This window comes from Penicillium macrosclerotiorum (assembly GCF_028827735.1).
Source record: "Penicillium macrosclerotiorum strain IBT 26536 chromosome Unknown utg000001l_segment0_segment0, whole genome shotgun sequence".
NCBI lineage: Eukaryota > Fungi > Ascomycota > Eurotiomycetes > Eurotiales > Aspergillaceae > Penicillium > Penicillium macrosclerotiorum.
Window position 1 is genome coordinate 3,354,471 of NW_026643081.1, and position 14,617 is coordinate 3,369,087.

Here is a 14,617-nt window from a genome sequence, read left to right on the forward strand (position 1 = left end):
AATCGTGAATCGTGAAGCCCACACCCTGCAACTATGAAATTGACCGGGTATTCTTGTAGCACCGTAGACATTTGTCTGCTTATGCCTTGGGTTCCAACTTGATCCTGTGGTATACACAAAGCTTTTTGAGTTTTCCCTGGCACAGAGTGTACACCAATCTTTCTCTATTTTCCATATGTGTATATATACATATATATATCTATATGTATTTCACACCAGTTCTCTTTCGATAGAAGATCAAGGCCAAAGTCTAGAAAGTATCTATTCTATAAGTTTCTTGACATTTACTAACACCAGCTATCAAAACTAGAAGTCATCTGCGGCATTGAAGGTTGATCTTTTGTTGAGTTCACAGGATCCTTATTGGATGAAGGAAGCAGTTCAGGGGTTCGCGATCAGACATCTAGACATGATTATACAAGTCCATCGCCTAGGATCCATTGAAAGTTAGGACAAGCAGAACCCCACGCGTTTGGAATGTAGATCTTATGCGCAGGGGGCTTTCAGCCAGGGCTCTTCCCAGGGTAACATGAATCCCACCAGGTCGAGGGAGCGTGCAACGTTTCACAAACGCCGTCCCACGCGCTTGTGGACCAGTGGACCCTTGTCTAGATCGTCTGTACATGCAAGTTTCTCTGATTTTCTTTTCTTCTCGGATGTTGACCGAGATGATAGATGAATTCGGGAGAGGTGATGGATCATGCTCCACTCCTCGCAACCGGTGGAGCTCCGTGGGTGCCAGGTATATGCCCGTATACTACTTTCATGTAGCTCTAGACACCTTCCTACGTACCAAAACTCTGTATACTGACTCCTCTGCCTGCCAGTATGCTGAATGATATATATATATATATATATACATATATCTTCCCAATCCCTGATGATAACCTGAATATCGCAAGACGGAGGAGCCCCCGTCCAGCAAAGTAAATCAAAACAAACCCAAGAACATAGACTCAACTTTGGAATCACCTCCAATTTATGATACCAGTCAATCTGTTGTATGAGACCAGTCCACTCGCCAAATTTCTATCATAGTATAGCGATCAGCTCGGAACATTTCATCCAATATTGAAGATACACGGAGTACAGAGAAAGGCGCCGAGCGATAATGATCGAGCGATCTTCCTAGCCCAGCGACGCGATATGCATCAGCCCTGTCCGTACATTCATCGACTGTTGACCCTGCGCATCATTTTGCCTCTCTCCAAACGGATCCCCGTCGATCAATCCACCGGAGGCGGCGGCAGGGGGGTCGCTCGACCAGCCAGATCCAACGCCGTGAAGCCTCCCCGAAGCCACACCGGCAGGACCCGACAGTGGCGACGATCACATCGCCTGAGCCCTTGACAGCAGTTCAGGATGGGATCCACTCCGGCGCTGTCACAATTGCGGCGTTAGAGCCGCTTTGCATGAGGACTGGAGCCTCGAGCAAAATCGGCAACGGGGCCACCGTGGCGATGTGGTTCCCGGGCCAGCTGGCTGTTCCTCTTTTTCCTTTTTCCTGCTTGTCTCTTTCTTTTGAAGGGACTCCGGATGTATCGGCCACCATCAGCCTACTTGCTTGATTGGGCTCTTGCGACATGTTATTGGCATTTACATGGAAAATATATGTAATACGATGACACGCACTATAGATATCATTTGTGGAGGTGGAAAGGAGTGGACAGCCAAGATAGATCAAGACATCCGTAGGATTCCGGGTTTACTCTCCGACACTCCTTATCCTCAACGTCGTCGTCATCAACCCTGCGACTGTGCTCGTTAGCACCGTCGACTCTGCCCCACTGCGAAAACACTGCATACGAAGAATGCTATGTAGATAAATATGTAGAGCAGCAGACACTTCACTCCTATTCCAAGGTCACGATCTCATTCCTATCCCCTTGAAAATTTGTCAGGTGCCATGCCTCTTCGTTCACGCTGTATGAACCGTTGATTAAGATAGGGCAAATCCATCACCCCGCGCGTCCATTGATTGCTTGATTCATTCATTCAAAAACAAAAGAATTTCGAGAGACCTAAAGTGATCAAAGTGAGCGGAGGCATGTGGTCCTTCAGGAATGTGACCGTCCAGAGACTGGTCGCTGGTCCGCCTTGCATATTTTCTCCACTTTCCCCTTTTCCTGGTGGATACAGAAAGTCAAGACCAGGGAGCCAAAGGGACTCTGCAAAACCAACGAGCAGACTGCAGTCCCGATTGTGATCCCATGCAGATGCAGCCAGAATCCTTCAGGGAGAGAGGATGCTACCCCAAACGTAGGGCCCTTCGCCCAGCGCGACCGATCAATTACCCGTCCTTGAGACCCTCTCAACCATCCCACACAGCCCATGCAGCCCACTCCTATGTCGAGTTCTGTACTCCGCGGCAAGTTCTGATATGCATAGGTTAGTATAGGGAATAATTCTCCTGGATCCTATCTTTATTCCGACGGACGACCTCACATCTCACCCAAACCAATCAACTAACCTGGAGGGAACTTGTGGAGACTGTTTCCCGCCTGGCAGAATAGTGCGTCCCCTTCAAGGCAGGGTAAGAAGAATGGATATCAAATGATGATTGTAATGTGGATTGTTCATCATCATAATGGATCGGTATATTTGTATACTCAACGTGCTTCAACTCTCCAGGTCTCCCTGTCGTCAAGCAATCCCCCTCTTCCCGGCCTTGTTCATAACTCCCTTGAAATTCCTCTCATTGCCTACACCTGGGCCTCAAGGTGGATCGAGAAGGACAGATAACAATATCGTACGCTTTTCAAGGACGGGAGATGTTGTCTCACAGGGCATGCCTCTCTCTCCCTATCGACCCCGATCGACAGGGCACGACCGTTTTGGCCTGTTCTGCGCCGCCTCCTTTCCTCCGGGCTGAACCTTCGCATCTGTCAAAAGGATACAGGGTGTCCGTGCAGAACGGGGGAAGCGCGATGTCACACCGGCGAGACTATTGGTTGATAAGAAGGTCCTCTTCGTCCGGTCCATGGAACTCATGTGCTGGACGGCACACGTTTGTTTCTTTAACACCGCATCATCGTTCTCGCCCCTGGTCGCTATTCATTTGACCTCGTGTGGAGGGCTCCAGACCTCCTCCGTAGTCATCTAGGGGGGGGAAGAGCCATTCCGGACGCCACCCCGATCGCACGCGCCCGTCACTCCACACCAGTCCCGACTACCTGGGGCGGATGGCGATTGGTGATGGCGGACTAACGGGTGCCACGGTCCCTCGACCCTGGGCGATGGGCCCTCCTGGCACAGGTTTGGGGAGTGGGAGAGGAAGGGACGGTTTCGCGGTTTTTTTTTTTTTTTCTCCCTCTACCTTCTCGCCTTTGATCGGGGAATTGAGACGAAGGATGGCCGCGGAGTCTCCACGTTGGTTGGTTCCTTGCTGTTGGTCCTCCCCACCGGACCAAAGAAAAGCGGTTTCGTCGTCCGTGGAAGTTGCGTCTCTAGAACGATGGGGCATGATAGTACTACTGTATAGCGCTCTCTCGCTCGAACCGAGCTCAGCGGCTAGCAGGTAGAGTAGTGCGTATCGTGTTATATGATATGCAGTACAGTCACAGATTATGTGGTATCCAGACCCGGTGCCCAATGCCATCCATGGACGGAGAACAGAGTTATGAGGGTGCTTTTTGTTTATTTCTAGACGTTAGGACCGATAGCGCGTAGAAACCAGCAGAAATTAGCAAGCAGCACGACGAAACTGTCGGTATATCCGGGAGCTACCGTCTCCGCCGTCATGGTCTCTCATTGGGAGAAATGTGCTCCCCAGAAATCCCCTAGTTTCGTTAGTCTCTGGTGCCCTCGTCGTTTGTCTCTAATTCCTCGGCTACTGGGGGCGAGAAAAAGGGTTTGCAGATGACCCCGGCATGAGCAAAAAAAAAAAAAGGACCTCGTTGGAGGATAGGAAGTATTCGAAGCTAATCTGGATCCGCTCCCGTGCGCCTCCAAATGGGCGAATGGTGGGCGCCGCAGCTCGCTTGCCTCTGCCTTTACCGAGCGATACTCTAGACCTCCCATGGCTCTCGTATTCTGGGCCATTCCGACCGTCCGTGCGTCGCGCTCCTGACACGCGCACCATTGGGCAGGAATCTCACCGCGCGACAGGACCGACCCTTCGTACCAATTCATACACGTATGATCGGATGCCGGCTTATAGCCGGAGGGCGGACCAAAATGAATTTTCTCTCCGCGATGCTAGCGCAATCACTTTCGCGCGATCCGTCGGGACGCAAGGAGGAATCCTAAAAAAAGAAAAGGACCAAAAGAAAACAAAAACAGAGAGAGCGGCAGGAAAGAATAAGAAATATCTCAAAAACCGAGGGATGATTGTACATGTACTGGATATGATCATAATTATTCCATTGAAATTAAAAAAAAAAAATGGTCATCCTGCCTACTCCAGACTCACAGTCAACATTCTCTGGCCTTTCTTCCACGCATTTGATTCTGCCTTAAGACTACTCGTAATAAGCAGTTTCCTCCATGGTCCTAGCCATGAAGAGGCGATCCGATCGAGTGATACAGAGCTCGATCTCGATTCAGTCAACTCGGAACGGTTTACCGGCGAAGCACAGTCCGATCCAGGCAGTCCACTTGAATGGAGTCCTACTCTGGATCAATTGGCCATCCTATAGCTTCTGGTTTCCTTCCCTTTTCCCTTCCCTTTCCTTCGCCCTTTTTTTCTTATTTTATTTTTATTTTATTTTTATTTTTATTTTATTTTATTTTATTTTTTCATATTTCAGCAGGCAAATATCTGGCTGAGTTTCCGAGCATGTTAGGATTGTAGGATTGTCAGATACCCAGGGATATACTCCGCGATTCCGGATGGTGGCTCGTCCAACCTGAGCAGCTATGCAGATATGCCGCTACCGCCATGCAAGATTGAGGAGGAATGGGCCGAGAACGAGACTATCGGTTCTCGACCTTTTAGGCTTTAGCTCCAGTCGCCCTGGGTCCGGGCCTGTCAACCACGTTGCCTTGCCCACTTTCTTTCCCCCCCTCTTTTTCGTCTGGGACCGGTTTAATTAGCTGATTTTCTTCGCTCTCCTCCCCCTGGCCAGCAATCGAAATCAGAATCGAATGGTGTATCAGTGTTTAATTAATCGCCCCCCGCCTAGGTCTCCCAGAGCAGGAATCCCCCGGTGATTTTTGGTTTCATTTGGCGGATGCGGAGTATCTACAGTACCACTGCGTGCATGCGTAGGACCATGCTATGACTCCTGTAGGTCCATTGTCTTCGCTTTCTCTCGACTCCCCTTTTCGCCTCCCTGCGTCTCAGTCCTGTCCGTGACCCTCGTGACAAGTCCCAGAGGAATCCCAGCCAGATCGAACCAGCTTGGGGGGTTCCACTGAACCTCTTCCCCACGCTGGCCAGACCAGTCCCGACCGTGGTCTCTGGGGCCCATGTTTCTTTTTGTTTCTTTTCTTTCCTTTTCTTCGACTTTTTCTTTTTCTTTTTCTTTTTTTTTTTTTTTTTCCACCCATGATTGATGACTAGTATTGGAAGTCTTTCGGTCCTGGTCCTTTCCTACCCTACCGACCCTAGGTTTAGCCTGAGGGAGTAATTTGTAGTACCGATAGTAAGCGAAAGATCGGGCTAGTCCTTCGTCCCTAGTCCGCGACCTAGTTAGCGTAGTCGAGGGGGGCGACAATAGATTAATCTCGTAATCCGCGGGCAAAATCGTCCTGACAGCATGGGTCATCTGCAGATGGGTCCTCGTCTCTACGTTTCGACTCCGGCCCAATGGGCCCGGCTGACTGGCCGGCCTCCTCGCCTGTTCTGACCTTCCTTTGCCTTGCGAATAAAATACCCCCCCATACGTGCCATACGTGCCATTCCTCGACTCCCTCTCTCCTCAACTATTCAACTCTGCACCTTCGAATTACCCAAACTTACCATTCTGACAAAAATGGGTATAACGTAGTCCCTAGCCTATGAATAATAAGAATCACAACCACCACCCTCTGCAGAACCCCCCCCCTTAGAATCCTTAGAATCTAACAAGAGATATTAGAAGTTGCGAATCCCCAAAGTCTGCGACAAGCCTAGACCGTCATCATTGATAGGCTTTTTTTCCCTGCCTCCGGGGAGCAAACTCCATCAGGACGGGGGACTCTTTGGGGGGGGAATATTTTTTTTTTTTTTTTTTTCTGGTTCTCGCTGATTTGGTATTTTACTTTTCAACTGGAACGAATCGACCCTTTTGCCTCTCGCGTTTTTCTCGCTATCTCTCTATTTATATTATTATTATATTCCTATTATCCCTACGATTTCTTCTCTGAATCTGATTACCTCGTTTATTACCTGTATTTTATCGGTCCCCCCCCCCTTTCGTCCCCTCTCTGAAGCTCACCTTTCGTCTCGATCTCTTCCTACTGGACTCTCTTGACATCTCGACGCTGACCTCCTTATATAATTACCTTCCCCCCCTCCCCGCGCTTCTGCGCCTCCCCAGCGCCACGGCTTCACCTTTCCCTCCCCACTCCCTCCTTACTCCTGTGGAAGCGCGTCTTCGCTCGTCCTCGCGCTGTCTTAACTAAACTCTCTACTAACTTCGTCCACTTCGCCAAATCCTCCCACTTGGCTCTCGCTGTTTCTGGACTCGACAACCACTTGCTCCAGACGAGACCATGCCCTTCTCGCGCTATCGTCGACCGTGATCTTTCTCTCTCTCCCTATCCTCCCCCCTCTCCCCATCTATCCTTGATCTTTCCTCTCCCACTTGATTGCGCACTCTCCGCTTGACGAACGCATCATTTCACGTCCTTTTTCCGTGCCAGAACGACGCTTGATTGTTCGACGACTTGCTCGGTCACTCGGCCTCTGCCGATCTTTCCAATCGCCAGACTACTTGACTCCTGAGGCTTTACGAAGGCTTGCCTCCCACAATCGAGACGCCGCTCCAGGACCCAAATTAGACCGAGTTTTCGGCCTCCGTTCTCACTAGTATTTGGTGGAGATCGCTTTGGGAGGTGTCGAGAATCGGTTCTACTTTCGATCGCGACCCCCAGCGATCGACGCTTGCCCCTCCTGGATCCTTCGAGCCCTTCGGGGGCCCTGCCTGGCGCTCGAGATTGGACATTGAACCCTGGAAACACCTTTGCTGGGCCTCTGCCTACCCACCTTCCCTCAAATCTCCCCGAAACAGATCTCTTCGGCGCGGGACCTCCGCGAGATTCCTCCGCCAACCTGGCTGCCCTTGCAGTGCCCGCCCCGGGTATGGGCCCGGCGCTGGATGCGCTGGCCACACAGCCGTTGAACACCCGCCGCCCGGCCGCCCCGACGCTGCCCAGCTTTGAACTACCACCGCCGCCGTTTGGCCTCGTCGGCGCGGCCCCGAAGTACCCGGCCTACCCCAATCACCCGCCAACCTCCCATCCACCGACTAATGTGAGCGTGGGGAACCTATTGACGCCTCCCGCCACAAACCAGTCCGGGGAAACCTCGACAGTCTCCCACCAATTGGCCCCGTCCTCCGCCGCGGACCTGCCCCAGACTTATTGGACCAGCACCGGGACAACTCCATACGGCGCCCCTTCGGCGCAGTGGGCATCGGGAATCAACCCTCCGTATTCAGCCCGCAGTTCCTTCTCCCCCTCTGGGGTGGTAGGCCGATCAGCGGCCGTCACGTCTCCTCCGACCACCGACGGGCTACCCCAGCCGTTCGAAGCTCCTCCCATGGCTTCGTTCCAACAGGGCTTACCGGCACCACCCTCCACCATCTCTCCCAGTGGTTCCCTCCCGGTCACCATGGGTCTCTACCCATCGGGTCATGCCTCCTCACCGGCTCCCTTACCCTCGAATGATCCATATGCTCCGAAAGCTCACTCCCTTTACCACGCCTCGGCCCATATCGCCAATCCGCACCAGACGGGATACTCGACCATGTATGGCGGCCCGCACTCCATGGGGTCCGCCGGGCTGGGAATCCATCCTACAGGTCGGATGGGTCAGCAGAGTCCCGGCGGACAGCTGCCCTTGGCCTTCCCTCGCCAGCCGTGGCCCTCATATTCTCTCCCCGCGATGAATGGTCCTGTCATGACGAATGTCCATAGCCCCAACAGCCCCATGTCGGTCATGGGCGGGATGCAACCTGGTCTTTTACCCGGATTCAATAGCGGCCATGTCGCCAATGCCCAGCATTTATATGGCGCCCACCCACCTCCTCATGGCCTTCCCCCACCTGCAGCTGACCGACCGTTCAAGTGTGACCAGTGTCCTCAGAGTTTCAACCGGAATCATGATTTGAAGCGCCATAAACGGATTCACCTGGCGGTGAAACCGTTTCCATGCGCTCATTGCGATAAGAGCTTTTCACGCAAAGATGCTCTGAAGGTACGTTTCCACCTTATAAAGGCCCCATTGTTCTAATTTATTCATATCTCTATATTCCTCTGTTTCTAATATTTTCTCTTCAATAGCGACACATCCTGGTCAAAGGCTGTGGCAAAGATGGTGATTCTGACGTGATCAGCAACCAAACTGCTGCGGATGGCACCATCAAGGGCGAGGGGCCGAGTGAGGATGGAAGTCCTGTTATGAACGGGCGCATTTAGGCGCATTTCACTTCTGTTCCACTTCATCATTTTCTCTTTCTGTCTTTCCTCCCACTCTCCCTCCATTCTCTCTTCTCTCTATCTCTCTTCCCCACCTTTCCTCTCTCTTCCTCTCTTTTCTTTTGCATCCCTGTGGAGCTTGGATCCGATAGGACTCCTCACTTATATCAACCTCACGCCCCTCCTTTTTTTTTGTTCTGTATGTATCCCCGGGGAGGGAATGAGGACGATGGATCGTGTATCTACAGTGGCCAAGGGAGTCGGGGGTTCCTGGTGGATTCTGATCTTTTTATTTTATCGATTCTGCGTGTTCTCCGGCGAAGGGTGTGTGACTGGGCATATTGGGATGGCTTGATTTGGTGTCATTTCACACTTGTTTGATTATCTTTGTTTCTTAGCCTGACGTGTGACGTGTGTACTGATCGTGATTCTTTTTGTGGTTTTAACAGAGCGAGTGAGCACTTGAGTTTCACTGTTGATTTTTACGGGACGAGGCCGCGAGTCTTATGGTGTTCAATGGTATATAGCAACATCCGTGCATGGATTCTTCTGATACTTCTGATATGGGACAAAATTGTCTTTAGACCGGATTTTGTTGACTCTTCGCTTTTCTTTTGCTTATTCCTATCCTCTCCATCCTCCTCCTGGACCTGTTCATGACAGCAGGCCCGTCTTGCATGATCTGGACAAACACGATCCGGAATCTCAGACACCAGAATCACACTATTGTCTTCGACGTGGTTTCATGGGGTTCCAACGGGCTTCATGATTAGTGAAAACCACAGCCAGCTCGAGAGACAGGCCGTGATGTGTCACAGATGCTCCGTTCCTCTTCATTGGCCGCGGATCAATGTCCCCATCTAGGGTAGGGGCCATAATCTTAGCTTCATGCCTCTGGACCACAGATCGCCCTATTGAATCCCTCGGTTTTCGAGTGGTGGTACTTCGATGCGTTTTTCAACAATAGCGTCTTCGAATAATTGACCATCACTTCTTTACCTTATCAGCTGCTGCGTTTCCCGGACTGCCGTTCAGTGAGTTCTCCGTACTTGTGGCATATCCATGGGCCTCATTCGCGAATAATACCCTGTTTACCGATTACCGACCAGCAACGGCAGCAACGGTTGCTGGCGGACAGCATACAGAGCCCTTCATCATGGGAAGCTGGTCCTCGATAGGGTTTAACTCGATAGCTGCCCTCAGATCTTTTCGCAATATAAGGCTGTGATATCATCAAGGAAAATGCAGATGGTCGCTTTATGTTGAGCGCGGCGAATGATAGGACCCTGCCGTATAAATCAATGTCCTGTCGAATTATGAATCTTTAAATGACCGAGTGAGGAGCATAGGTGCTTAGTCGGCATTCACCTTTTGGTATTCAGTCCAAGGCTACGGCCCTGAAGGTTGCCCCTCACATTCGATGGGTAAGTCTAAAAGCCCGCCGCCCTGGACCATCTCAATATCACAACACAGCGATCTCGATTGAAGTTCCAGGGACCTGCCTATCATGATAAGATGGATTGATCTGTTGACTTCAGGATATATGTGACTAGAATTGACACTGAAGCGAAATTGGCCCGATCGACCATTCTTGGAATCAGTTCAGAGTTGATACTGGTGCCATGACACTGTCGGTTTAGTGTGCGGGTGTTTGGTTTAGCTATATAGGAATCCGCGTCCCGATCAACACAGCCCACGTAAGTATTTATGTGGCTCGAAATCGGCTGAATGTAAATGTGTCCGGGACTGTCATTGTTGGTGATGGTAGGTGCTGCATTCTGTGGACAGGAAAAATGATAGGGGAGATCTGAGATGTGGACAAGGGCGAATCGATCATCATGGTACACGGGATCTGACAGCCAATCGCATGACCGAGTCCTTGCTTAATAGAGCTTCCATCTTTGAGTAGTTTGCTCTATTCGAAAAGAAGTTTGGTTCCGGTAGGGGATGATTGAAAGCCTACTACAGCCCATACTGAGAGCTCCCTCCCAATGAAAGTTATACAAAGGCAAAGTGACGTTGTAACAGAATCGTCGGGATTTAAGATTGAATTGAGAAATGACTTATCTGGAACTCACATGGAAGGGATGAACTTTTTCCTTATGAGAATCAATTTTTTATGTGAAGCCCGAGAGCCTGGGCACTACCTATTTCCTGTTGGCATATCGTTGAATTATGCACCGGAAGCTGATCCGTTACGAGACGCTACAAAACTGGGGTATCTCGCGGGCGTGCACGAAGGAAGAAACAAAGAATGCGAATAGACGAAAGCCGAAAACAACACCGCATTACCAGGGTAGAGAAATCATTGCTAGTTCAGCAGCTTGGCCTTCCACTCACCCACCAACCCCTTGTAGTCCTCTGTGCCATAGGGATCGAAGCACCGAGCCAGCAAGCCCTGCTTGCGCGCCGGGGCTAGACCCAAGTCCCGCAACATCAGATCGATGTAAGGGATGGCATCGAAGACAAAGTCAGGGTTTCGGCGGCCAAAGCCAGCAGGATATCGGTACTTTCCGAACTCGGAGTGTAATGCGGTCTCCCATTTCAGGTCGAGTTCCGCATCGTCCTCAGATTTAGCATCAGATGCAGCACGTACAGCAGGTGGGCAGTGCTCCACCGCGGTTGGGGTGAGATGGCCCCCGAAGTAAGCGGCAATCCACAACGCCTGGGTCTGGGCTACCAAGGCAGTGTTGATGGTCATGGTAATACCCATAAACGCCAAAGACCGCTCCCTGACCTGGGACAAGGGCACCATGAAACGTGTCAGTCGGAAAGGGTGCGGCACAGCGGCTTCAGCTTGTTCGGTGAGCGGTTTGTACTTGGGGTTCACATCGGGCCCGGAGCGCAGGCGAGGGAAGCGACGGAGAATCTCGTCATCGGCCGCCTTGACCATCTTCTCGTCGAGGGGGTCGCTGCTCCAGGGGAAACCAAGATCTCGGTCGATGCCCTCTGGAAGGAACTTCAGGTTGGGAGTGCACCGCCAGCCGGTGGAACAAATCAAGCTTGTGGTATCGAGAACCTCTCCTGTGGACAGATGCACCTGGTGGTCGGATAGATGGTCGAGGTCGGCAATATGCACCTTGATTGTGCCGTCTTTGATCAGATCGAAGAAGTCAGTCGGATAGTTGAGGATACTCAAAGATGAAGCGATCCAGAAGGGGCTAACCCAGGGCTTCAGCTTCTTCATTTCCGGATGCTTGTCGAAGCCGTTGAGTTGCACCACATCGTCTGCTAGCACGGCCCAAAAGGCATCGACCAGCTTCCGTCCCAGCCAGCTTCCGTGGAGGAAGCGTCGCACACGGGGGAAACCATCGGCATCGCCCCAGATACAGGGACTGAACCAGGTCAGGAACCGAGTGGTGACGAGCTTCTCGAGCCACTTCTTAAGCGGCGTCACAAACGGTGGCGCCATCCAGATGGGGCCATGGCCCGACTCACGGATGATCCAGTCGACCTGCATCCCGGCGGTGGCACATGCGTACGCCGCATCATACGCCGATTTGGTGCCACCAAACACGGTTGCGCGGCGGCCGTCCTGGAACAGCTCAGCGTCATGTGCGAGCATGTCGCGACAGTGGACAATGGGCGCGTTGAAGGTTGCTTGACCTTCGAAGTCGGGCAGATATGCTTGAGAGGTCACGCCCGTCGCGACGATCAACTTCCTGGTGTCAATTGTCATCTGTCGGTCGTGGTTTGTTACCTGGAGCTGCCACGTCCCATCCAGATTGTGCTGGGCGCTGTCGACGCGATGCTCGAGGCGGATGCGATCGATGAAATCAAATCGCTCCGCGTAGGCCTCGAGATAGCGTTGGATGACGTCGCCAGGGATGTGCTGACCGGGCTTCACCCCGAAAGTCTCGTCCATGGGGAAGTCGCTAAACTCGTAGGTGCCCAGCATATTATTCGATTTCAGGCCGCGGTACAAGCGATGCTTGGCCCAGACGCCGCCGATGGAGTTGGCAGCCTCGAGGAGCAGGACATGACTATCAGGGTTGAGCTCGCGGTAGGTTTTGACCGCAACGAGCCCGTTCCAGCCTGAAGAATGGTTGTCAGATCGAGTCCAGCATCCAGCATTCAGGACCTAGTTTCTCTGATTCGCCGGCCAGAATCAATTAAGGCCATTGTGATTAGGGGAGGTGGAGAGGGGGGGGGGGGGGGCACTGGGGATGATGGCACTCACCTGCGCCAACCACTACCAGGTCAACCGTCTCCATCTTGGATGCCTACAAAGTCCCAAGCGTAGACCAAATATAATTTCCGTCAAGGGGCTCGGGGAAGGGGATAACTGCTGCTGGCAACAAGTACAGAGTCCAGCGTAAGGAAGGACAGGCGAGCAGCTTTGCGGGGTCCGAGAACCGCAAGGGGAAGCAAACACAGAAGCAGAAGCAAAAGCAAAGTCGCTCGAGGCTACACTCAAGGGGCCCACAGTGAACGTGAAGCGCCCCCTTTTTGAGTGAAACGGGAAAGGTGAGTTGGTCGGTTTGTAGGCTATCGAGCCGGCCGTTCAACGGCGACTACGAGCAACCGACCCAAGCACTAGGGCCTGCGGTGGGTCTGTCAAGGGAAATGACGGCGGAAAATTGAGGAGACGCGGAAGATGGTCCTTTTCAATGCCGGAAAGAATTTCAATAATTTCAATAATTTCATATTTGGATACTTACTCAACTCATGTACACTCACTCCATTGATCTGTTCAGTCACCAGATGGTATGTATACTTGGTTGGCCCTGTTGCCGCTGCGCTCTCTCTCTTCTATTGTTCTCTCATGACTACTCTCGGCAATGTCTAGCATATCGAGAAATCTATGGGAGCTTTCCCAATCTTCAGACCACACAAATTGAGCTCGAACAACCAGGATTTGAATCATCTAATTTCCCACCTTTCTCTTTCCATGGTGGCCCTGTCGTCTTTCGCGTTACAAGTCCAGGCACGCCGGCCAAGTCAGCACTTGGCATGTACCTACCTGAATGCGGGTCAATCCCAGACACAGATTGGATTGTCGGCAGGACGTCGGAGACTTTGCTGCCCCCCTATCCTTTCAGTCGAAAATATTCGTAGAGGGGTTGAGAAGATGGGCAGGGCATTCGAAAACATCCTCGCCAAGCGCAATAAAGTTAATTTGGGCCTCCGGCGTTTGACATGACCACTTTGACGGCCAAGCTGTCGATCGCTAACCTTTCTGATCCTTTGTTCACTGGACCGATTGCAAACTGTGAACCCCTCGAAAGCAAAACCAGTCCCGACGACATGGATTCCACCATCCGTGACTGGGAAGGACCTGCATTGCTAATTGCCTCGCACGGATGGTGGCGCCCAGGATGGGGCGAGTTGGTGGAGTGGGGGTTGTTATCCCATCAAACGATTCGTATTGTCCGGAGTCGGCAACAGTCTAGCCTGCAATGTTCCTACTCCATGTTAAAGACTAACCATGACCGGCGCATATGTTTTTGAGGAGACATAGAGCCTTTCCCGTCGTCTCGGACCCTGGTTCGTTGGTTCGTTGGTTAGTTTGTTAGAGAAGATGGGACGGCACTGTGGATCCGAACATCCATACATAGCAGGCCGAGCTAGGGAAGTGGAAAGGCAGCAACGTAGTTCCCCAACATTATGAACAAGACACCATATGAATCCACTTGGTGTACGAGCGAGCTATTCGGAATATAATCAGTCTGGGAACAAGAAATGACAAATATTCTCATAGTCACAGCATCTTCTCTATTGGATCCCGTTTGTGTCTTCCTCCACATGTTGTTACGGAGGCTTCAGGACGTTGTACAGCCGATTTTATTCATTTCCAATGTGACAACATCGACAAGGGCTAGGATAACTCCCTTTTTGTACGTAGCGACCGGACTAACTATGGGGTTTCCAACGGCGCGATCCAGCGAAAATGAAGCAGGCTGTCTTTTTTTTGCACGTTCTTGACCCGCCGAGACCCACTGTCATTTCTACGCTACCCGCCTGGACGTTGGGGCGGGGCGGTGGATCCATTTGGAGCAGTGAGAGCAGTGAGAGCAGATACATTTATCATGACATCGGAACACATAATCGAATT

At 51.7% G+C, this 14,617-nt stretch overlaps 2 protein-coding genes across 2 annotated transcripts; one reads left to right on the forward strand and one right to left on the reverse strand.

Annotated features, from left to right (window-relative positions):
- Positions 1 to 7,225: 7,225 nt before the first annotated feature.
- On the forward strand, positions 7,226 to 8,562 carry N7462_001141 (putative C2H2 finger domain protein; the record flags this gene model as incomplete). The annotated part of the gene is made up of 2 exons (XM_057072867.1): positions 7,226 to 8,341; positions 8,428 to 8,562. 2 exons carry the CDS (start codon positions 7,226 to 7,228, stop codon positions 8,560 to 8,562), a joined length of 1,251 nt encoding a protein of 416 aa, XP_056939397.1.
- A 2,311-nt stretch (positions 8,563 to 10,873) lies between these two features.
- On the reverse strand, positions 10,874 to 12,776 carry N7462_001142 (uncharacterized protein; the record flags this gene model as incomplete). The annotated part of the gene is made up of 2 exons (XM_057072868.1): positions 10,874 to 12,597; positions 12,743 to 12,776. 2 exons carry the CDS (start codon positions 12,774 to 12,776, stop codon positions 10,874 to 10,876), a joined length of 1,758 nt encoding a protein of 585 aa, XP_056939398.1.
- Positions 12,777 to 14,617: the final 1,841 nt, after the last annotated feature.